General features: G+C 39.7%; 1 protein-coding gene across 1 annotated transcript in view; it reads right to left on the bottom strand.

Annotated features, from left to right (window-relative positions):
• The window catches only part of Itga8 (integrin subunit alpha 8), a 168,056-nt gene extending 146,350 nt beyond the window's left edge, over window positions 1–21,706 (bottom strand). Inside the window, exons 1-2 of the mRNA XM_076873117.1 lie at window positions 21,489–21,706; window positions 20,712–20,845 (exon numbers count right to left, since the gene is read on the bottom strand). Of these exons, the coding sequence (XP_076729232.1) occupies window positions 20,712–20,845; window positions 21,489–21,706 (352 nt within the window). The remainder of the gene's footprint in view (window positions 1–20,711; window positions 20,846–21,488) is intronic.
• Between the last annotated feature and the right edge of the window lie 2,898 nt (window positions 21,707–24,604).

The raw sequence follows: 24,604 nt of genomic DNA, 5'->3' as shown, positions 1-24,604 counted from the left end.
CCTATTATTTTCTGGTTTTAAATCTAACATTATAAATTTTTTCAAATAATTCAAACAGATTTGGCTTAATGGTGAAGGTGGTTATTTCTTCTTCTTCTTTTTTTAACCTTTCTTTCCTGAACAAGAATTTTTAATATTAAATAACATGACACATTAGCTCACTGGTGCTCAATAAATTTTTGAAGCTGGGGGATGTTTTTTATTTAATTTGATCTAACCTTTACAAAAAAAAAAAAAAAACCCTAGGTAATGTATGTCAATATGCAGCACTCTTTCTAGCCTTCTAAGCTTTCCTCTGCATGGTGAAGACCAGAAGTCTAGAAAACACATTTCCATGAATTTCTTATGAATGGGATTCAGGCTGAATGAGCAACTCATGAGAGGTTTGGGGAAAGGGAAAAAGAGAAGCTGTTATTTTCTGGTGGCAGCTGGAGGCAGGCTCATGGGCACAGGTGACAGATCCAGCTTCAAGTTATCCCAGGACATTGTCACCTCCACAGAATTCGTGAATGGACCAGTGGCTCTGAGAGATGGTAGGGACCATTGATCACCTAAGCGAGTCTCTCCTTGATATATCATAAATGATAGAGAAAGCAAAGTCTAAAGCTAGAAAAAAGATTTTACAGTTACATAATGCAATCTAAGTTTTCTTAGTGGCATAAGACTATTTATGAAGTTAATAAACAGTGAAAATCCTAGTGAGTCTTTTTTTCAAGAGAAGATCAATATATTTAATATGTAAAAAGCTCAAAAATCAATACAGAAAGACTAACATTCTATAGAGAAAAAGTTCTAAGGGCCTGGATAGGCTTTGCAGGTGAAAATAAATTAGATAGCTTGTAAATTCATGGAAACATCTTATGTCTCAAATTAAAATAACAGTGATTTAACACTTGTCATCTACCAGTCTGGCAAAAGATTAATAATATTTATTTTTAAGAGAGTAGCTTGATTGCAATGTTTTGGAATGTCCATAAACAATATGTATCAAATTTTTAAATGCAATTTTTTTCTTTTGATTGAGAAATTGCTTGAAATTTTTGTTCAATTAAAATACAACACTAATGCCCAAAGATATAATAGAAACATACTACAGTTCTGTGTGCAATATGAAAAACTGGAACTTACAGGCACATATATAAGGGACTCAAAAAGAAATTTCTGCTGTCTATAAAATGGATTACTATCCTACTGTTAAAACATGTACGAATAGAGTTGTATGCATTGGTACGGAATAACGTGTATGAAATATATTTTTTTCTTTTTCAAGTATGAAAAGTACAAGGACTTAATATGGCAATCACGTGTTCCCACTGTGTAGAACTGATGATTGTGAAGTTTTTCAAATGCAGCAGTCCCATCTAATGCCCATACCACCTTTTCCCCATTTCCTTCCTCGTTCAGAGGCTGCCACCATCATGAATTCTGGCCATCTAAAAAATAATGTCTATGGATAATACAGATCAGGGCTCTACAAATTTTTTTTTCCATCAAGAGCCACATAATAAGTGTTTCAGTTTATTCTATCTCTATGGTCTTTGTCATAACTACTCAATTCTGTCGTTATAGCAACAGCAACCCGTAGGCAATATATAAAAGAATGATTGTGGTGGTGTTCCAATAGAATTTTATCTATGGGCACAGAAATTTGAATATCATATAATTTCACGTGTCATGAAATATTATTCTTTAAAATATTATTATTATTGAAAATCGTTTTCATCCATTTAAAAAGATAAGAACTATTCTTAGCTTATAGGCAGTACAAAAACAGAAGGTAGATCAGATTTAGTTGTGGTTTTCCAACAATTGATAGAGTATTCTTTTGTGTATTCTTTTTTTGGGGGGTGGGGAGTACCAGGAATTGAACTCAGGGGCACTCAGCCACTGAGCTACACCCCCAGCCCTATCTTATATTTTACTTACAGAGAGGGTCTCAGTGAGCTGCCTAACGCCTCACTGTTGGTGGGGCTGGCTTTGAACTTGGGATCCTCCTGTCTCAGCCTCTCAAACCACTGGGATTACAGGTGTGCCCCATAGCGCCTGGCTGTGGATTCCTTTTAACTGAAAATAAGGCATCACCTTATCTTTATGTAGCAGCCTATATTTGTGTTTTACATTCAATTTTATATCTGTGAGAGATGAGATGTCCATGAATAGCTAGCTAGATAGATACAAAGACAAATACATAATGACATAGATGGGTAGGTGGACGAATGGATGGAAAGACAGATGGACATCTTCAGTTCATTCTTTATAACTTCTATATAGTACTAAATCACATTGAATAATCACCTAAATTTTATTTATCCATTTCATTTACATATACAACTTTAGATTTAAGGCAGGCATGGTGGTGCATGCCTGTAATTTCAGCAGCCAGAGGAGCTGAGACAGGAGGATCACAAGTTCAAAGCCCACCTCAGCAATTTAGCAAGGTCCTAAGCAACTTAGCAAAACCCTTTCTCAAAAAATAAAAAGGGCCAGTGATGTGGCTTCAATCCCCAGTACCAAAAACAAAACAACAACAAAAACAAAATTAGGTTCATTTTCAGTTTTACAATGACTATAAACATGAGCTCTAGGTATCTTTATATCCATCATCATCTGCATATGTACAAGGGTTTCTCTCTGGCAACAGACCAAAAATGACGTTACTGGATCAAAGAATATGATCACATCCATTTTATTACTTCAAAGCAACCACAATTTCCGGACCCACCAGTGGCTCATGAGAGAGGAGGTATCAGCTCTTGATGTTGCAGGACATTTAAATTATTCCCAACCTGAGTGACTGTGAAGTATATCTCACTATGTTTTCATTTTCATTTCCCCAATTGTTAGTAAGATTGATCCTCTTTTCATCTTTATGTCCAATTCACTTTTTTCTTCTGTGAATTGCCTGTTTATATCCTTGGCTCATCTTATTTGGTTAATGGCCTTGATTACCACAAATTCATCACCCATTGCGGGTCTGGTGTCTTCTTTCCACATATCAGTTGCAAGTACTTTCTCCCAATTTTTCTTTTGTTGTTTTAATCATATGGAGATTGTTGTCCATCTGAAATTTATTTTTGCATATAATGTGGCAGGAATATCTTGCATATTTCAATATAAAGAGTCAGTTGTCCCAACATCATTTACCAAACAATCTCTCTCTTTGCTGTATGATTTATGATGCCACCTCTGCAATAGTAAATCTGGCGTGACCTTTGGGGCCAACACAACCTCTCCTGCTTGCTTCTCTGGCCTCACCCTCTCCTACATTTTCAGGTTCATGAAGCTGCAGCCATACTGACTATCTGTCCATTTAACACACCCCTGCTGTTTCAGTCTCGCCATTGCAGTTACTCTTCATGCTGCCTGGACTGTTCCTCCCGTGAGTCCCACAGGGCTGCTACCTCATTACTCAGGTTGCAGCTCAAATGCCACTTCCCCAGACACACATCCCCTCAGCCACCTGGTCAGACTGCCCTGTCATTCACTCCTCCTGTTACTCTTTCTAGTTTTCTTCATAACACTTGCCACCGTCTCAGATGGCCTTGTTAGTTTACATTTGTGTTGACTACGCCCTTGAGAATACACACAAATTTCATGAACAGAGACTCCTCTGCTTCTCCAGTGAATTTCCGATTTTTAAGTCAGTGCATGGCATGTAATAGACCCTCAATAAATATTTGTTGAATGAATGACCAACGGCCCATCTGTTCCTTCAGAAGTTTGTCTATAATACATTCATTGTTCAGTATGGTTCCACTTTCGTTGAAAGGGCAAATATTCTCTCTCTGTGTGTGTGTGTGTGTGTGTGTGTGTGTATACAGAGTGCTTAGAGTGGGCATTATTACATTTATGATCTAAAAAAAAATTAAGAAAAAGAAAACCTGAAGATACAATCAAAAACTCTGTAGGCTAACCTGGGAAATTTAGATAGCTGTTAGGAGTAAAATTGATCCTGTTCATCCTACGTTTCTAGACTTTGATGCAATCGTCCTTAAATGGCAGCGTTGGACTGTCTTGGTACAATTCCCAGTGGGTGGGAAGCCTACTGGGTTCTGGTTCCTTCATTCAAAGGAGTATGCCTTTGAGAGCAGGAGTGAGGGAGTGTAGAATGTGGTGCACACATGAACTACAACAGGTTTTTCCAATCTTCTCATTTAGTGAAGCGGGGAGAGTTACAAGAAGTGAAGATGGATCACCATGGGCGAGGGAAGGGAGAAGCTGAAACGGACACAGGTGGGACCAAACATTTTGGCAGACAATGTGATTTTTGAAAACTATAAAGCTCTCTACCTTGTACAGGAAAAACAGTAAGTTTCCCTATAACTTTCAGTCATCACTTCTAAATCCATCCCCTTAGGGACTTTCTTAAAGCCATTGCAGGAGCTGTTCAGACAGTTTTAATCAGGAAAAGAGGAAAAGAGATCTTTAAACATTTGTTTATGATCTTTACCACAGTCAAACGTGTGCTGTAAAAGTTTCATTGAAATTGTGAGAATGAAGAGCACTCATAGTTAAAATTCAAGATAAAATAACAGTGGTCAGACAAATCCCAAAAATGAACGTGAGCTGATTTTTTTTTTTCCCCAGAAGACTAGACATCTGAATGTATGATTCCTAATACTGCAAGATCACTATTGAAAGAACACCTTTGTAGACTTCACACTCTTGGTCATCTTAATATGAATTTTCAAGTATTTAAGGAAATATCGCACTAATTCATTTTCCACGTGATATTTAAGAAATGTGTTATTCTGATTAAGTGGACATTATATGTAACAGAGAGTAATGATTAATATCATATATGTATAATATTTAGATAGGTACATAGTGCATTGTACGCACACAATATTTTTTTTGTCTTCCTAATGGATCATGTCTAAATGTCCTGTGCCTTGCACCTGTGGACCCTGACCTCAGCCGATTTCTAGGTATGGGGTATCCTTCTCAATCAGGTGCTACCCCTCTGTTCCCTCTGAGTCATACTCTAAGGCCTTCTTTTATACTCTTTATCTTGTCAAATACATTTCCCTCTTGTTTGCCAATTTGCCCAAATCACTTTTTTTTTTCTTTTGTCACCAGAGATTGAACCCAGGGGTGTTTAAACACTGAGCAACATCTCAAGTCTTTTTTATTCTTTATTTTGAGACAGAGTCTAGCTAAGTTGCTCAGGGCCTCTCTAGTTGCTGAGGTTTGCCTTGAACTTGAGATCGTGCTGCCTCAGCCTCTCAAACTGCTGGGATTATAGGTGTGCACCGCTGCACTGGGCCCAAATTGATTCTTTAAAAAGCTGTTTTAAAATATAGGGCCCAAAACTCCTTACAAATTAAAGTTATTTCAGTTATTCAACAATAAAAGTTGTTCAACAATAAAAATATTGTTCCAAATTTTTTAAATAATAAAATGTAACAAAGCTTATATAAGGAATTATATGACGTAGTAAGTGAAAGGCTATTAGAATTCAATTCCCTGTGTCCAGTTGCTGTTAAATTTGATAAATTCATCCAGCTGTTCAGAATTTAAGAGACTCTATTTCATTTCTTTAGTTTATAGAGAAATAAAATATTTCTTTCTGGAACTTTTATTTTAAATCATTTCTTTATATCAGTACTTAAAATTTCAATTTCATACATAACCAAATACTAATAAAGATAAGTGAGATAAATGTGTAATTTTAGAGTTTTAAGAATTATGTTTATATGTATGGATTTGGAACAGCAATCGTATAGATGGTATTGCAACCTTCCTATTATATAGTTTTCCTGCTGTGGATCACCAATCACATTTTCTGCTATAATTATTTTCATGTTAAGATCATCTTCCCTAAAATAGAGATCACGTTTCCAACTCTACTATTTTGAATAGCCAAGAGTAGCTAGCTAGTGTTCTTTAGAGTTTTGCTTACTAATGAAAAATGAATAAGCTTTCTACATTGAATATCCCATTTGAAGCCTTTTTCATATGTAACTTGACTAAGGTCTTATGTAAGGTATGTTCTGGAAATAATGTGGAATTTTGCTGGTACAATATGAACCATTTTGGAGGTGGGTATTATACTGATTGATATGATGAAAGAAGAGCAAGAAATTAGGAGTTAAGAAATGGATGAATGACCTCTTCAAAGGGAAAACTTCAGCCATCTGTGGCAGACCAGATTGAAACAAAACAAAATACAGTGAGTCCCAAGTGTGACATAATAGTCGGAAAGGCGAAGCTGGCTCCAGTTACATTGTAGTGATGAAAACATCAGTTTTGACTCATTTACAACTTCCTCCAGTACATCCACATTGGCTGCAGCAGTTTTCTCTCTTATCTGCCAAACCCAGAGACGGACATGTACATGCACACATTCATTCATGTTCACACATGCACATTCACGTCACTCTTTAGATCTGACCTTTAGTGCCATTCTCTCTGAAAAGCCTTCCTTTATACATAAAAACCACCCCCTTCAGTCAGAAATGTGGTCCTTTTGCACACCTAAAGTATTCTTCACTAGAAAAGTGCTACTATGGCACTTATACCTGGATTAGAGATGCCAGCTACTGGGCTTCCATAGGAAGCATTGCAAGGTCAGAGACTATGTCTATCTTGTTCATTAGTTTTGCCCAATATAATAGTAACCCCATTAACCAAGCCATACACTGGGAACTCATTCTTTTTTTTTTTAAGTTGTAGATGGACACAATACCTTTATTTTATTTATTTATTTTTTATGCTGAGGATCGAACCTGGTGCCTCATACGTTCGAGGCAAGTGCTCTGCCACTGAGCCACAACCCCAGCACAGGAAACTCATTCTTGAAAACTACCAATCCCATGCTTACAAAGTCCATTCAGTCATAACTTCTGGTTGGTCCTTCTGTTAGGTTTGGATATGAGGTGTCCCCAAAAAGCTCATGTGAGAGACGATGAAAGTACGTTTAGAGGATAAAGGATTAGGTTGTAAGAGTCTTAACCCAATCAGTGAATTAATCCTCTGATAGGGATTAACTGAGTGGTATCTGAAGTGGTGGGATGTGGGTGGAGGAGGTGGGAGTTGGGGTGTGGCTTTGAGGTATATATTTGTATCTGGCAAGTGTGACCTCTCTCTCTGCTTTCTGATCATCATATGAGCTGCTTCCCTCTGCTACCCGCTTCTGCCATTGTGTTCTGCCTCACCTTGAGCCCTGAGGAATGGAACCAGCCTTCTATGGACAAAGACCTCTGAAACCGTGAGGTCTCAAATAAACGTTTCTTCCACTACAGTTGTTCTGGCCAGGTCCTTAGTCACAGCAGCAAAAAGCTGAATAAAACACCTTCCTTCCAAATCCCTCTCAGTCCATCTTCTTTCCATCCCTATTTCCATTACTCCATGGTGACCACCATGTGCTTTAGCTCTGGTTACTGGCACAGTCCTGGCTCACCTTTCTTGCTCTAGGCTTGCCACCTTCAAAGCCAATTCTCTATCATGGAGCAGGGTTCTTTCTACAAGGAGAAACCAGTATAATCCCTGACCTTGCCAGGATCATCCTCAGCATTCTTAACCACTGTGGTTTGCTTTCAGCTCTTTGAATTTTTCACTTTCTCTGGGTTTTCATCCTTGGAGTAATTACCTGGGATCACATATCATGGTTGTAGGCACAATTGAGAAATCAGAACTCTCGGTATGGCTTAGATATCACCTTTGGATGGTCAGGAGCACAGCATGATTCTGCTTAGTGCCCCATTGTTTATTTGCTTCAAGAAGTAATGAAAACCTCTCAGCATGGGAATCTCAGGTGGCCAACTGACACAAATATCTTCGTGTATGATCTCAAAGGACCACTTTAAATACAGGATGTGACTGGGTTTCACAATGAAGGTTGTATAAACTTACTTCCCATTAGCACTTGAAAAATATATTCCCACTCCCTCCTGTTTCATAGCTGCATATTCCTCTAGGCTTCATCCCTGTTTCTAGAAATGCTATATTAAAAGGGGGTCCCAACCATTCATCTCACAAAACTCTTCATATTGTGTTTCTTTAAGAAGGTAACTTCCTAATGTTACAAAAGGTAGGAACTGAAGAATTCAAACTTTTTATGTCTGCAATGTATTTAATCTTCCAAGGTAGAAGATTAAAATCCAAGATGGAGTTGTTCTCTAGGAGATCTTCTTAAATCCTACCCTAAATAAACGGCACCATTCTGTGGGGTGAGCAGAGACAAAGTTTACTCATTCAACAAACAGGTTCAGACTCGTGTTGTCTGCACACTTCCTGGGCATCCCATTTCTTCACTAGTTGATTCATTCTGTCATTCTGCTATTACCAGTCACACTGTCTTCTCCTCCCAACCTCCTCACTCTTAGCCAATGACCTGGCTCTTATTTTACTAAGAAAATGCAAGAAATGTAAAATGATATTTTTTTCCCTCCAATCCCCAAATCCAAGAACCTGCCCTTGGTTGTTCCTTTCTCTGCCTTCCTTCCCATGGCAGAGACTGAACTGCCTTCCCTCTATGATGCCCTAAGGCCAGTCCCTCCATTTGTCCCATCCATTCTCATCCACTCAGGAATGTGCTCCTGCACAGTTCCTCTGTTTTGATCACCGTGGTTTCCCTCTTCTTGTATTCTGAATAATTTCTATTAGGCTAATACCTTATGCAATCTTCTTGACTTAAATTTCTCTGGTCCTATTTATAACAATACTCCTTTAAAAATTGTCTGCCTCCATTGATGTCTCCTGTTGTCTTCTGCCACTTCCTTTCTTGATATACTGCCCTGAACCACTACTATTTTCAGTCATTGATAATCTTCAATTAGTAAATCAAATGTTTAAACTTCAGTCCTCATTCACTCAACCCACATTCTTCCTTAGCTTCCCAGCTTTCACCTAGCAGGCTGTTCTATTGTGGGTTTGATGCATCCTCCTGTATTCTCCAATATTTCTCTCAATTTCAGGGTGCTCCAGGGTGGCTTCAACCTTCATCTTATCTCTTTTATGTTCCTTTTTCTTTGATTCACTTCTCTTCTCTCTATCCACACTCACTCCTCGAATCATGTTCCTTAACATCACCCACATACTTCTGATTCCTAATTTAAATCCTCAAGACATCTTGCCTGAGGTCTGGGTTTATTTATCCGACTGCCCATTTGACCTCCATTTGGATGTCCAACCAAAGTCTCAAATTTCACATATCTGGACTCATCTCTTGATATTTCCTCCAATACGGGCTCTTTTCCCCACTGTTCCCTGCGTCAATCTCTTCTCTCCAGAAACTCAAGTCAAAATGTTCTTTTGCACTCTTCATCTGACCCATAATGATATCCTACTAACTGCACTTTCCAATCCCATGTCCAACCATTTCTCAGCCATCTGCTCTCACTCAAGCCAAGCCATAGTTCTTTTATTGGACAATGAGAAGAGGCTCTTGTTTGTGCCCTGACACAGCCCCAGGCTATTCTTCATCCAGAAGTGAGACTGATCCTTTCAAGCACATAATTCAAATCATGTTACTTGCCTAGTTAAAGGCACTCTGGGCTTCCCATCCCTCATTAAATAAAATCCAAAATCCTGATCCCAGATCTGATCATAATCCTGAAAGACACAACCCTGAATGCCATAATCCCAAATATTGAAATTCCAAAAGATCAAAATCTATATCTCAAGTCAAAAATCCCCCAAATCGTAATCCTGAAAGGTTAGATTCCAGAATATTAAAATCCCCAAAGTTGAAATCCCCCAAACCACAATTCCCACTGAGGGGGAAGAAAGTCATCTAAGAGGGATTGGAAGCCAAATTCTGGGGAAAGGATTAGCATATTTTTGGTTGTTTGTAGAATAGATGCCTTGTTACACAGAATGAATGTGTAGAAACCTGGCAAAGTACGATTTGGGGTGTGTTTCCAGAGATTAACGTATCTATTTAGCCAGAGGACCAGAGAGAATGAACATGGAAGGTGATTTGGCCTCTGAGAGCTGGGGCAGAGTTTTCTTGTACTACCGTGGACATCAGAACTCCAGGCTCCCTGGCTTTTGAACTTTAGGATTTATTCCAATAGCCTCTTGTGCCCTCAGACTTTCTCGGTTTCTTTTTTTTTTTTTCCCCCTCTTACTATTTTAAATCCTTACCATTTTCTTTTTACAATTTGCTTTGTATGTGTTGTATCTTTGCATCTTTTCCAATAATAGCAGTATTAATTGTGTAATGACTTTTCAAGAGTCATAATTGAAGTATTTTTTGAAAAATTGACACTGAAATTTTATTATCATAAAATAATTGACTTAGCTTGCAAGCATTGATATAAACATTAAAAACCTTGGAATTTCCTCAATAAATAAGGAGATATTCTTTTTATACATCTGTACTTGTGAAAGATAAAATTTCTCGATATTTTAGCTCTTTCTGCAACTGTGCATGCAGTGGTTACCTACAGAGATTTTTTGATTGATCGTGTAAAAGCTTAGGTTGTCCATCACAGAATTTCAGAGAAGACAGTTAGAAAGCCAGGTGCACACGATTATCAACCATAGTAAGATTCATTTATATGCTTCACTTTTTGACCATTTCTTTATGCATATGGTCACACTCACAACTGTCATTAGCATAACTGAGAATTTATGTTTGCAAAACTATGAATCTTCTTATTGTCTGCTTTATAATGCAAAGAGATCTATGAAGTGTTCAGTCCCGATTTTATGTGTCCCACATAAATCTCCTCTAAAAACTATAAATAGTATTTTAGATAAATTTTTAAAATTATATTTTCAAAATTATAGTTTTGAAATTTTAGACTTCAGGGATTTTAGAATTCAGAGATTTTGATCTTTTGGGATTTCAACATTTGGGATTATGGCATTTGAAAGTCCATCTTTGGGGATTATGGCCCCAACTCTATATGCACTTGGCTTTCTGGCCAGTTTTGTATCCTTCTTTCCTTGACTTGCTTCTCTGGCCCAGAGGCCTTTGCTCCATTTCCCAGGCACACTAGTTTCCCTCTAGTCTTGAACACTGACTTTGCTACAATCCAGGCTCTTCTCCCAGGGAGACCTCCTTAATTTAAACCCTCACTCAAAGATCAGCTACTCAATGAAAAATTTTTGACCACTTGTGATAGGCAAAATAATAGGCCTCCCCCCAATCTACAACTTCATTCCACAAGCCCATAAATACGTTGTTGCATAAGAAAGTGAATTAAGGTTGCAGATGGAATTAAGATTGCTTATCATCTGACCTTGAGAGAGGGACATTACCCTGCATGGTAAGGGTGGGTCCAATGTCATCACCAGGGTACTTGAAGGTGAAAGAGGGGGACAGAGAAGAAGAAGGAAGTTGAGATGGATTCTGCCCAACATTGTTAGTTTTAGAAATGGAAAAAGGCCATAAGCCAGAGAATGTGGGCAGGCTGTGAGTGCTGGAAAAGGCAAGGAAAGAGATTGTCCCTAGAGCTTCCAGAAGGAACACAGCTCTGCCAAGACCTTGATTCAAGCCCAGGGAAACCTATTTTAGACTTTGGCTTCTAAAACTGTAAAATAATCAATTTGTGTTGTTAAAGCCATTAAATGTGTGGTAATTTGTTATAGCAGCAATAGAAAAATAATGCCACCCCAACCTAAAATAACATGCGCGTACACACACCCACTCCCCCACTCTGTCCCTTCAACCTTACCTTAATTTTTCTCATCTGGTCCCTGCTGTTCACTGTAAACCATACATGGGCAAGGCCTTGAGGTTTGTGGCCATCTTCCAGGGTCTAGAAGAACACTGCTTGTGGAATGTCACAAACGCTAAGCTTTGTTTTCAATTCCACTGAACCATTCAGGTGAAGTCATGATATGGTGTTCAATTTCACAATATGAATTGGTGATTAGCTCTCGATCTGCTATGTTTAATAAGAAGAGTTTTTCCCCACTTTAAAATATTATATGTGCCCCAAGGGTGAACTAAAAATCTATTTAGAGCATTTGTTTGGGGATAAACTGTATTATTCAGACCCAAGTAAATTGTTCAGAATTCTGTAAAGACGTGTCTGTTTCTATAAATAAAAAGTATGTCGACATATTTGTCAGCAATAAGGGTTGAGCAAGGGAAAGGGGAAAAGCAGCTGGGGGTAGTGAATGCATTTTCCAGAATCTCTTCTACAAAAGTATTTTGACTGAATGTGAAGGTGAAAACTGGTTCGTGTCCAACAGGTGCAGAGATAATTACATTTGGTCTCTTCCCGTGAGACTCATAGTGCATGTTTTTTCTAGAAAAGGCACTAAGAATTCATGAACTTAAAAAATACTGTATTCATGGGGTAGAACATTTATTTCCATATTGCTCCTTACATGTACTAATAGGCCAAAAAGTGCCCAGATGAGTTTATAGAAACAAATGACCTCAAATCTCTGGCTTAATACAACCAAGGTTTATTTCTTGCTCATATTATATATTTCATGTAAGTTGACAGGAAGGTTCTGCTAATTCAAACCACCCAAGGATCCTAGCTCATGGAGGTTCCTTATGGATACATGTGTCCAACTTCTCCCTACTGGGAAAAGGAGAGAAGGCTCAGTGCACACTCTCTATACACCTGGAGTGGATCTTCATTGTTTCTGACATTTCATAAGCCAAAGCATGCCTAGGAGGTTGGTGATTCCAATTTATTTAAATGTTGAATATTTTATTTATTATCTGCACCTATCAAAATGGTATTCGTACCTTTAAAAGACCACAAGAAAGGAAATTCAACAAAAAAAAGGTTGTCTTAGGGACATGTGATTAGCACTGATTTTACTTCTTTTTATAATAAATGGCTTTTTCTGAAGATGTTTTTGGAACACTCAAATGGCATAGTTCTTTGGGGCTTTCATCCCAAACTCAACACTTGTGATAGGGAGGAGCACATCATGTGGCGAGAAAAGGAAGATGTTTCAGCAGATGTCAGCAGATTTGAAGATATGAGTATGACTTTCATACCAGCAGTCAGTCCTCAACCTGTTCCCACCCTCTACCATGCATATCACCTGGTTTCATTTCCCTTCTCATACTACAAAAAACTTGTAGATACAATTTTGGAGTTTGTTTTTCATTTAACATTAAAACAAGTGTATCTTCCATGTTAATGTTGATACTTTGTGGACTTCGTTTTTATGGCTGTATAATATTTCATCATATATTTTATGCCATACTTATTGGACTATCCATATTCAGGCGGCCTGAAACATTTCTAGGTGTTGTGTCCCTTTTTTTCTCCAGAAAGGACTCACATGATTTTAGAATTAATTTCTGAAGTATATATCCTTTGGGAAAATGTAGGGAGAGAGAAAAGCTGAAAGTACCAGAAAGTCATCACTGAAAGATAAGAAGTTTTGAGTGGTTAAGAACTGAGGCCCAGAGTGAGGGGGTGGGCATGTGTATGTAGTGGGTATTTGCTAAGTACTTGTACTGTACCGTGGCATGAAGAACTGGGAGAAGGAGGTAAATTGTGCAAGCCATGTGGCAAGAAGCGTTGGATGGAAACATCTGGATAAATCACAGGATGTGACAATGGAGGCAGCTACTAGGAGTTGACTTCCATCATTACCTCTGGGAGGGATGCTGGGTGTAATTTGGGCCACCTGGGCTCCTTGAATAACCCTATCCCTGTAGCAGTGGTGTGTACCCTTCTTCCTAGTTTCTGTATGGCCTGGAAATCCGGGCAGATTGATACAGAGGCTTTTGCAATGTCATATCCAAATCTGTTTTCCCATGTCAAATACCAGAGATAAAGAAAAACGTTGACCTAATGTGAATAAGTAAAAGCCCTGCAGTGCAGTTGTACTTTTGTGGATAACTACAACACGTGTTTGAAGTGAGACCTCCTTAGCTTAGTGAACACCAAGGAGGGGTCCCGTGCCTGCGTTTCATAAGCACAGAGGAAAGACACAGGGTGACACTGGATTGCACAGGGGTCATTCTTACTCAACATGTTCTCACAGTTCTTCCACCAAATACATGCTGAACATTCTATCCTTTATTTACAGAATGATAAGGAAGGTCCTACATGATGACTTCGTTGTTCACCCTTATTTGGGAGCAGTGGCCTATGTTATTCAGTCATAAAATATGTCCTTAGACTTTCAAGAGCTATTGTATCCGAACTTATTGCTGTCAAAGACCTTACTGTCAACATGCTCATAGCAATGGTCAGAAAATCAAATTGATCATATATACAGCTCTCTCATACTATCCATGGAGGTATTTTTCTCTTTTCATTTGGTTTTTACTTGCACACCATCAAATTCACTTTTACTGATACATAGTTTTATCGGTTTGGACAAATACACACATACCATAATAAAGATTCAAAAAGTTCCATCACCCTCCCTGAATTTCCTTATACTCCTCCTTCAAAGTCAGCTCTTCCCCCAATACCTAGAAAGATTTATTTTTCTAGAAAGACTTAATTTTGTAACCGATGCCTTATTTTTCCCAAAAGAACACAACAGCTAAAGGATCATTTTCACTAATGGTTATTAACGGATCTAGAAAAGAGTCTCAAGTTGGCAGACATTTGGGATGCTACACGAAATATCAGAGATCCAAGTTCTGGCCTTTCTGCACAGATGAGGTCGAGCTCGAATCCTTCTAGGATGTTTGGAGACATCCATCTGAGGACTGCCTGCCTGGGTTCCATAAGAGCCCAACTGAGGCAATGAGTGGACTATTTTGAGTATCAATCACTTATCAGTGAATCATGATTTGCTCGCACATCTAGAGTCTCCCTATAACATAACCCAGAATTGGGCTTTATTTAAAATCTATTTTAGGATTCATCACTCAGGTATACCTTGCTTTACCCAATACATATTTTTAATGCATGTATTAAAGATATATTTTAAACATGTATTCAAATGTATTTGGAAAATTACATTTTTTAAAGGTCTTAAGCATATTGACTGGTTAAAAGATGAATGGGTGCTTTTAATAAGATCAATGATACATTTTTCGTCTGTCTTCCTCAAAAAATTCATGTCTGTGTGTCTGGATGGTGTCCATCAGGACACACGTCAGTGGAGCTCTTAATGATGTCGGCCGTTCTCTTCATCAATACAACTCTCAGGTACAGAACTCTTTATATACACGGGGTAATATTTGAATTCATTCATCTCAGCCAGACAGCTGAAATGTCAAAACATATTTCGTTTCCAGGATAACATCAAGACTATTTTGGACAACTCTTCCAAAATGCTGCAGCTGCTGCATGGAGGATTCCTGCCAAGAACCTGGCAGCCTCTTCCCTCCGATGGACGTCTAGCTTCTTGAAAGAATTTTGCAGATTAAGGAACAGGCTCCTATGTTCATACTACCCAACTATCCGTGGAGCAGGTCTGTTTCCTATTTCTAGCCAGAGTTTCAAGGACTTCCTTTTTCTAATTGCTTCCTTGGTTGCTGTGCTGTGGGGACCACTACCTCCTCTCTGCTCCTATCAGGACTCAATTGCATTCTGTTGCATGGGTGTCTGAGCCAATCAGGATCCCTTCAGGGCTGGATGGAGGTTGCCTGTGTCAGGTCCGCATATTCAGACATAGTAGCCATTGTGAACTGGAGAATTGCTTGCAGAAAAAGTAAACATTCAGCCAAACAAGACCTGATGACTCGGTGGGATCAGCACTCGGTACAGGAAGATTTCTGTACATATATATGTATATATGCAAATAGCAAAACTCTTTCTACTCCTGGCATTACCGATTCTTAAAAAGAAGTAGGTAATCTTTGGGCTCCCCCTCACTTTTTTTTTTTTTTAACCTTACAACTGAGCTTACTGGACCATAGATTTCTGCTGTTCCTGAATCTTATCACATTTATATTATTTCCTCTGTCATCTACTTGAGTAGCTCTGATCTACATTTTTTTCTTTTCTTTGTTCCCAAACAAAACCTAATTTCTTTCTGGGCAATTCAGAAAAGCAAGACTTATGTGACCAATATGTTTCCTAACCCTCACATGAGAAAGAGGGCACACCCCATACTATCAAAAACCAGTCCTGTACCAGTCACAGAAACAGATGCTGTAAGCTGCTTCTTATTGTGGGCTCACTCGACACAAAATAAAACAGAACTCCCAAAACAAAGGCTTCTGGTCTCCAAGCTAAAACACAATTCCAACAAAAATGTTACCATTCTGGAGCTTTGAAACGTCCTAACCAAATCATCTTCCATTCGAAGGGGTTTTTCATTTACTTATTTTAAGCACAAAGATACTAAATTAAGGCCAGGCTAATTCTAGTAGTGTCTCTCAGATGACTTCCAAATCTCAATGGCACCTCCCAGCTCTTCCTGTTCCCTTTTTATGTGGGTCCCTAATTGTGCATGTGTCCCAGCTGTACTGACTCTGCTGATGTCAATGCTATGATGATTATCATCACCTATTAGCACAAGCCATTATCTTCCTCCTCCAAATGTGCCACTTGAGCATTGAAAACAATCAAATATTTCATGTTCTCTGCTTTGGCTATTATTATTACAAATCACCCATTCATTATTCCAAAAATGAAGTGTCTGTTTCATTTTTTTTTCATTCATTCCCCCTTTTATCAGAAGGCTTGTAATCTAGCCATCCTTATTTAATCTTCACATGAGTTTGGGAAGTGTTGGAAAAAAGAAGAAATAAATGTTGGAGTAGATTTAGCGACGAGAGGCATGAATTAGGCAGATGTGATGTTTTAAGCTGATTAAGATACAGCATAGTTCAGAGAGCTCCTGAGGCAAAAGTGAAAGAAATCAATTTGGTGATGGGAGGAATTTTGTTCTATTGAAGTATGAGGGAAAGACAGAAGGGAGATGAGAGAAGTGCTTTTTTGGAACCATTTGATTTTGTGCAGAGCAGGAAAATTATCTACTCTTTGCACCTCCCCCACCACCATATGCTTCCTTAAAATTTCCCTTTTCCTTACTTGAAAGGAGCAGAATTTAATAGTATTCATGCATTTGAAATGGTAGGCAAAGTCCAAGCTTCCTCTCTTTTTGAATTAAAAAAAAAAAATAAACCCCCCAGAAATCCAAGCTAAATGATAAGCTATAAATCATTACTATTTAATGAAAAATTTAACTAACAGCTTATTTGTTTTTTTCAAAAGTGGTTGATCTTAAATTGAGGTACAGGATCACAGCCAGATTCAGGGTCTAAATTATAGGCCCATCTACTTTAGTATCTAGGCTGAGAAAATGTAGTTGGTTACTCCAGCAAAATGCTAAATTACAGACAGCCAAGAAGCCTGAACAAGTTGAAGCAACTTTATTAAAAGGTCAACCTACTTGGCACGTCTTGAATTCAGACATGATAGTAAGAGTAGACGGGGCACAAGACAGCAAAAGTTATAGATATCCCCACAGAGGAATATTGGGAACATTTTATATATATAATGCCCTGCACATCACAAACTGTTATGTGGATGTCAGTTTGTCGGTGTTCACCAGTCAGAGCCACTACATTGTCAAGTAGGGACATTTTCTTCCTCTTTGTAGGGAAACAGTGAATTGTTGTCACTGGGCAGAGAGTAACTCAGGATGTAATAGGGGACTCTGGGGACAATTCTATGGGAGTTTGAGCAAACCAGAGACATACACAACCAAGACAAATCCTGCTTCTAAACCTCCGGTTTCTAGAACTTTCTTAGCAAAGCTGGTCCTCCTTTGTAGCTCTTCTCTGTAGGGGCACTTCTGTTGGAACATCTACAGCCCGTGTTGGGGTGGGGGGGAGGATGGAGAAAAGTCAGGAAAGGGGCACAGTGCCTGTTGGGGCTCCTCATGATCCTGTCACAACCATGAACTTGCACTCCGTGAGAACTAATCCTCTCTCCATCTTTGGGAGGGAGGCAAGATGAAGAGGCTAGATTTGGAGTAGGCAGAACTCCATCTCAATCATGCCATTGTAGGATTTTGGACCAGACCCTTGAAGTCAGTTTCCTTATTCATGTTACAGATTAGGAATCATGGGACTGGTACATGGTAGTGATCAATAAACAGGATACGACTGGCAATATCGAGTGCAAGACCCAGAGTCAGCAAGGTCCATTTCTATCTTTCCAAGATTCTACTCTGTCCACAAACTGCCTGCTCTGATTGGAGCTAGCTCTTATGGCTTCTGCTGGTCCTTCTTCACTTCACAGCCAGTTCCATTGTCTCAGGACATGTGGATAGAGTAACTCGTGGAAACAGGTGCCAAGTGTTGGCACCCACTCAGTAGCACCCAGCTGTGGTCCTGATTCCCTTTCATCTCCCCTTTTCCAGGCCATTCCCAGCAGCAACCAAGGTTTCTGGGCCCACAGTACCCCCTGATGGCTAACGAGGAGAACTTTCTTTTCCCAAAGAAAAATTTCCCACCTCTCTTCGTGAGACACCCTTTTCCACAGATCACTGCCCTGTTCATTCCATCATGAACCATTCATTTCTTACAAACTTTGTGTAGCCTTCCTGCCTTGCTTCTTCTTTTTTTTTTTAAAAAAAGAAATTTCTGCTCAGTTATTTCAGGAATATCTATTTCTCTCTCCTGCCCCCTCCCACTTTGTTCCATTTATGAGTCCTCAAATTACTGCAATTATATTAATCCTATATAGTAGGATGCATCTGTCTACCTGTCAAGAAAAACTTCACACATTTAGAAGTAAGATCTAGTATAGAGCCAGCAGCATCAATCTCTGAAGCCCTTTGAGACATCTGTCTTTTTCAGAACCTGCATAAGAGTCATCTACCCCCACTCCCATCTTTTTCCAAGCAATATTGACCTTTCCTTGACATTGTTTTCCTATTCATTCAATTGCTGAAATTGTACTGGTTTGTCCCCAAATGTTTCAATTCAAGCAAATGTAATTCAGCTACAGTAAGGGTTAAATACATTCCTGTGGGCCATTCTAAGAAACCAAAGCCCAATCTTTCAACATTAGTTTTCTCCGCGAAAGTGAATTCAAAGTTCCAAACAAGTGCTTTAGAATGAACCTTGGAAAGTTTTACCTATTGTGATTTAACACCAGAAAATCTTGGTTAGGAGGGGTCAGTTTTTAAAAACTCATACTAATGCCTGGATTTTCTAGTTTTTAATCTATTGAATCATGGCATTACAGGGATTGGGGGTATAGAAGGTGTTTGTTCAGGTGTAACTTATCTGGGCAGACATTGATTCTCCATTTATCAAAGGAAAACTACACCAATTAGATCCTGACTTGATGTGCTAAGAAATGTCCTAGGTGGGTTATTAAAATCATTCCATGACTATAGACTGTTTCTTGGTGAAAACAAACTGAATGTGTCAAAAAATAAACACCTGTTTTCCTGAATGTAAATTCAATTGATGTCAAGGATGCTTTTACTTGTCAAGGTCTGAATTTTAAATATTTTTAAAAATTCAAAGGATTTGGGCATGAATGATTAAACTGGCATTAATTTCACGCTTGACTGATCAATTCTTCTGATTTAGGAAGTTTATTCCTAAACTTAGGGTCCATAACTAGGAGGCATCTCAAGCCTGATAAAACAACTAATTAAAGAATTTCTGCCATAAAGTAACATTAAGCAGCTTATTTTTTCCATTATCAAATTTAAAAGAAAAAAGCTTATAAAACTTGGTTATGAAATAACAGAATTATTTAATGAAACAGGAAATAAGCTATCATGACCATATATAGACAGGCATGAAAAATATAATTTAAAAATGCTTTTATGGAAGATTTTCTTAGTTTGGTCATAATTCAAGATTTAAAAAATTTTTTAAAATGATTTCCATATTCATAGAACTGAAATAATTTTTCTCCTTAGCATAAAAGATATAAATTAACAAGTAAACACCACCCAATGGATTTCATTTAAATTCTGTTAAAATGGACATTCTACGTAAGTTCTGGATGCATACTAGGATACCAGCAAAATACACAGAGAATGATGTTATAAAACAATTGAGCAGTGCACAAGGGATTTTAAGTGATTGGTCATCAAAGGGTTATTTGAGCTGACATATTCACATTTTTCTGGAAAGTGATTAGCTTTCTGATAATACATATCATTTGAATTCATAAAGGTTTGATGGTAAAAATTAAAACATTCAGTGTTAATGTTTTTGAACACATTACATTTAAAGTATTTTCTCAGAACCCAAAGAGAAAACACAGAGGAAACGTAACCAGACTGAATTGTTTAAAATGTATTTTTCCTTTAATTAAATAAGAAACATCTGTCTAGGGATTTTGGAAATGAATGTAATCCATCCACACTCTGCCTGTACTAGTTTGCATCCAATGTCCAATATTTTGAAAGAAAATTCTTTCTTTCTGTAAAGAATTACAGCAACATGGAGTGATGTCTGGGTCTGCTGCAGCTAAGTTCAGCTAAGTCTTGCCTCTGGAGTCTGGAACTGGGCTAAGAATCTGTCTTTTCCCGGGTTGGTCCTTGGGAAGCAACCACATTCTGTCCATGGTCAAGGTTAAGATGTAACTTTTGTATTTTCCAAAACATCCACTCACCCTAAAAATGCTCACCTCTGGACAGCAAGGGGAAAAAAAAAGAAAAAGAAATTACCTGGATGCATCTAAACACTCAGGGTCAGATACCGTTCCTTCTCTAGGGTTCACTAAACATTTTCACTCAGGGTTGAAGACGTATTTCTCTAACCTGCACCGCCCACAATACCTAAAAGTTGAACAGGACTATGAATACAAAGAAAGTGGGAAGCTGACTCCAGGATTGCTCTGGCTCTTTCAAACCAGGGCCCAGAGTCCAGAATGACAAATAGCACTTACTGGTGGTGTCAAACGGTATCTGCTTGCACTGTGCAGATCCTTCCACCGGCCAAGGGCAGTAATAGACGGCTCCCCCTTCCACGATGTCCGGCTGGCTGGTGTTGGCTTTGGGTGCCCCCACCAAGACACTTGCTCTGAGAAAGGATTGGAAAAGGTCACCTGGTGGCAATCATAAAACTGTGCGCACGCGTTGCACTCAGGAGCTGCATGTCTACTGAGGCTGGAGTAGGGGTGGAGGGCAGAAGCATATTTATGATGGAGAGAGTGTTAAGGTTGATTTCCTCTTGGAAAGAAATGGGCGTCAGAAACCTGGTTCGGAAGAGGGTGCGAGTGGTCCTAATTCTTCTCTAGGTGGAGCTATGTAGATACAGTGAGATGAGAGTCCATGGGGAGAAAGTAGAGGACAAGAGCCCAGGTGCTTGCAGCCAACCAGCAGCACTTGCACCATATTGGGTTTTTGTTTTAACTGTTTTAACTGACTCAGTTCGGTCCCGTTCTCTTTTATGGGATGCATGAGTGGAGTTTGAACCGGGAGTTCTTTGCAGTGGCATTTCTCTAGTTCAAAGTTCACAAGGCACATCTAGCGCGCAAAGGGAAAGAAGGGGCTGATGGCGAGCTGCAAACGGGACGGAAGCCCTGGTGAGCAGTGGGGTGGGACCTCAGACACTGCCTTTCCAAGCTCGGGAGACCTACAGGGGGCTAGCAGCAGAGGGGCAGGGACCCGACCTGTGAGCGGGTTCGCGCACGCTTGCCACCTCCCCCAGGAGAGCGACTTACGTGCGAGCATCAGGTATGTGGAAGTCCACTGCGTAGCCGAAGTAGCTGCCCTTTGGGCCGCTGTACACGGTGAGTTTGTCCACGTCCAAGTTGAAAGCCTGTGAGGCAGGGGACCACAGCATCCCCAACCCGACCGAGAAACACCAAAGGGGAGCGAAATGCTGCGCCCGGTTCCTCCGGGGACCACCGCGGGGACCGCGGCGGGCCCCAGCAGACATCGCCGTCTGCCTGATGCTGCTCACTGTGGAGCGGGAGCCAAGGACTCCGCTGGGACAAATGGCGGGGTGGCGCCTGGAGTTCCCTTGATGCTCTCGTCCCGGGTCGGTAGGAGCGGCGCGTCCGCGGTGACAGTCCCCGCGTCTGGTCCCGCCTGCTGCCCCGCGGGCTAGGGGGTTGGCGGAGGGGATCCGGCGCTAGCCCTCCTCCAGCAGCGGGCGGGGGTGGCGCGCTCGCGGCGCCTCCTAGCGGCAGGTTCTCCGGCTGTGAACCGGAGCCCGCGACCCCCAGGCTTCCCTAATAGGGTGGCGGTGGACGTCTGGCGCTGGTTGGGGCTGCAGTTGCATTGCGAGGACTACGTGAGTCTCCCTTATGCCACCGCCGGCCATTGTTTTAATTTCTCAAGTGGGAGACAGTTTGTGCCAGTTTCTTCCCATTGCACTGCTTGGATGGAAGGGTGGGAAGGGCGGAGTAAAACTGGTATCTTCGCATCTATCTTTTCTATAGCCTGAGGACACTCAGGGTTCCACGCGTTTGTTCATCTGTGACTGGGAGTTTAAAGTTGAAATGCAACAATCCCCACCTCCCTTAACTCCTCCCTACTTAAGAAGCAGCTAATAAAGAAAGTGTTGGGGATTTTACTTAGGTCTTTCTCAAAGGCATCTTTTTCTACTCAAAGGTAGTAAAATGACTTGGTAGTAAATCTCCATCCTGTGTGATTATGATGTGGCAAAGTTAGGGATATTGCCATGTACCGTTTTTCCAAAGCAGGAGTAAAAGGTGTGGATTAGAATCAGAAGGGTTAAACTTCAGTTCCCATGCACAGCTATTAATTGTTGATCTCTTTCTATGTCCCTTGTGCAAGGAGGACTCAGGAACCAGGAGGTGAAGAAGGGAGGAGAAGGGAATTGAAGTATAGATGCTCTTACTTAGCACATGGAGCTTCCAGGATCACAGGACTAATGCTTATACAGTATAGGGCAGAGGGTAAATAGCAAAAAGAGTAGAGCCAGAAGAGGTAAGTAGTTTCTGAGGTATTTTGAACAAATTTGGGGACAGATGTAGGCTTAGGCAAGCATTAAATTTCGGTATTGTAGGAGGCAAAGTCGCAGGGACATTATTAAAGAAAAATAAAAGGCTGAGATTAAAGGGTTGTGCACAAGACTGGTACAAAAGGAGTGGACTAGGGATTGACAGGAAATAGGGCTGGATGGATCTCCTGATCTTCATAACAAGAACGTGTATTAAGACAAAAGGATCCAGTTTTAGAGCAGAGACAGGGCTTGCACACAGGGATTCAAAAAGTTAGAGGCAAAGGTGTGTATATGCATGGTTACTGAAAGGAAGAGAAAGCGAAGAAACTTATTCCCAGAGATGCATGGGGGAAAAGAAGTGCCCTACTTGGGTAGGAGAAGTAAGAGAGTGGAAGATCAAATGTTAGGGAAAGAGAAAGGGTCAGAGAAGAGATTGCAGGAGGAAAGGGTCCAAGGTGAATCTGACAGTATCCATTTAGAAGAGAAGAACCACAGATGGTATTAGCAGGTGGAGGTGAAGAAGGTACAGGAAATAGGTGGTAAATTAGATGCTGGACCTGTTGAATGAGTTACTAGTCTGGGATTAGTTTGCATTAGTTGTAGTCTGGAGAGCTGTCAGATTCAGACTTGGGAGACTATCTGGAGGAAAATCTCTGAGCCCACTAAAAAATCAGATATTCTTATCTCCCTCCCATCAGAACCTGCTTGATAGACTGATGTGAATATCATGTCTTTATTTGTCTCTATCATCAGAACCCACTTGGTAGACTGATATGAATATCTTATTTTTATTTGTCTCTGTAAAATGCTAAAAATAAATAGTATGTATTGACAAATTGTCACATCTGGATCATTTCCTGACTGGATAGTCATTTCCCAGATAATGGCTTAAGAATAGATGATAAAAGACTTTTTTTTCCCTGTCATTCAAAAGTCCTTTTGTGTTGGACACATAATCTGCTACTCTGGTCAAAATACTATTGTTAATGAATATGTTATTTCCCATAGCAAATTTCAGTGAGTAGTTCACATGCACCACATGCATAAGGCTAGGGAATAACCTCAACTTGGTCATTCTTGACATTATTATGCTAAAATTTGGAAATTTATCATGTTACAGGCAAGCTTTAGGTTACGTGTAACATCTATATAGGTAAAAATTATAGCAGGGCCCTAGAGGTACACCTGACCCATGTACTTTCTTAGAGGGAGAATGAGCTGTGTATTACACAATGCTTTGGTTTACGTGGGGTAGCACATCATCAGAGCATCCTCTATTGCACGCATTTCATACTTTACTGGCATATTTCTTTTCTCTTTTTTTGGGAGGGTGTACCAGGGATTGAACTCAGGGGCATTCAACCACTAAACCACATCCCCAGCCCTATTTTTTATTTTATTTGGAGACAGGGTCTCTCTGAGTTGCTCAGCACCTTGCTTTTACAAAGGCTGGCTCTGAACTAGCAATCCTCCTATCTCAGCCTCCTGAGTCACTTGGGTTATAGGCATGTGCACCCACTGACATATTTCTTAATTTGTATTTTTTTATTAAACTTTTTGTCTAAGATGAATAGGTAAGGAAAATATTCTCCTTCTTGTCATATAATTGAATATATTCTTGCTCGTTTCTTCTAAAACACGCTTGCTCTTGAATTACAGAAGTCTATATTTTTAATATTGCCACTTTCTACTTTACAGATGAGGACACAAATTAAGGTTTAGGAAGTACAATAATATGCATGTTTACAAAGGAAGTAAATGATATGATTTGAATCCAGGCCTATCAGATGCCAAAACCAAGTCCTTATGCCATTAGGTCTCTATAGAATAATGTGTTTAAAGTTACAATTGTAACAAAAAGTCACC

Source organism: Callospermophilus lateralis, chromosome 13 (assembly GCF_048772815.1).
Source record: "Callospermophilus lateralis isolate mCalLat2 chromosome 13, mCalLat2.hap1, whole genome shotgun sequence".
Classification (NCBI taxonomy): domain Eukaryota; kingdom Metazoa; phylum Chordata; class Mammalia; order Rodentia; family Sciuridae; genus Callospermophilus; species Callospermophilus lateralis.
Note: the sequence above shows the minus strand (reverse complement) of the source record. Positions and strands in the feature narration are given on the sequence as shown.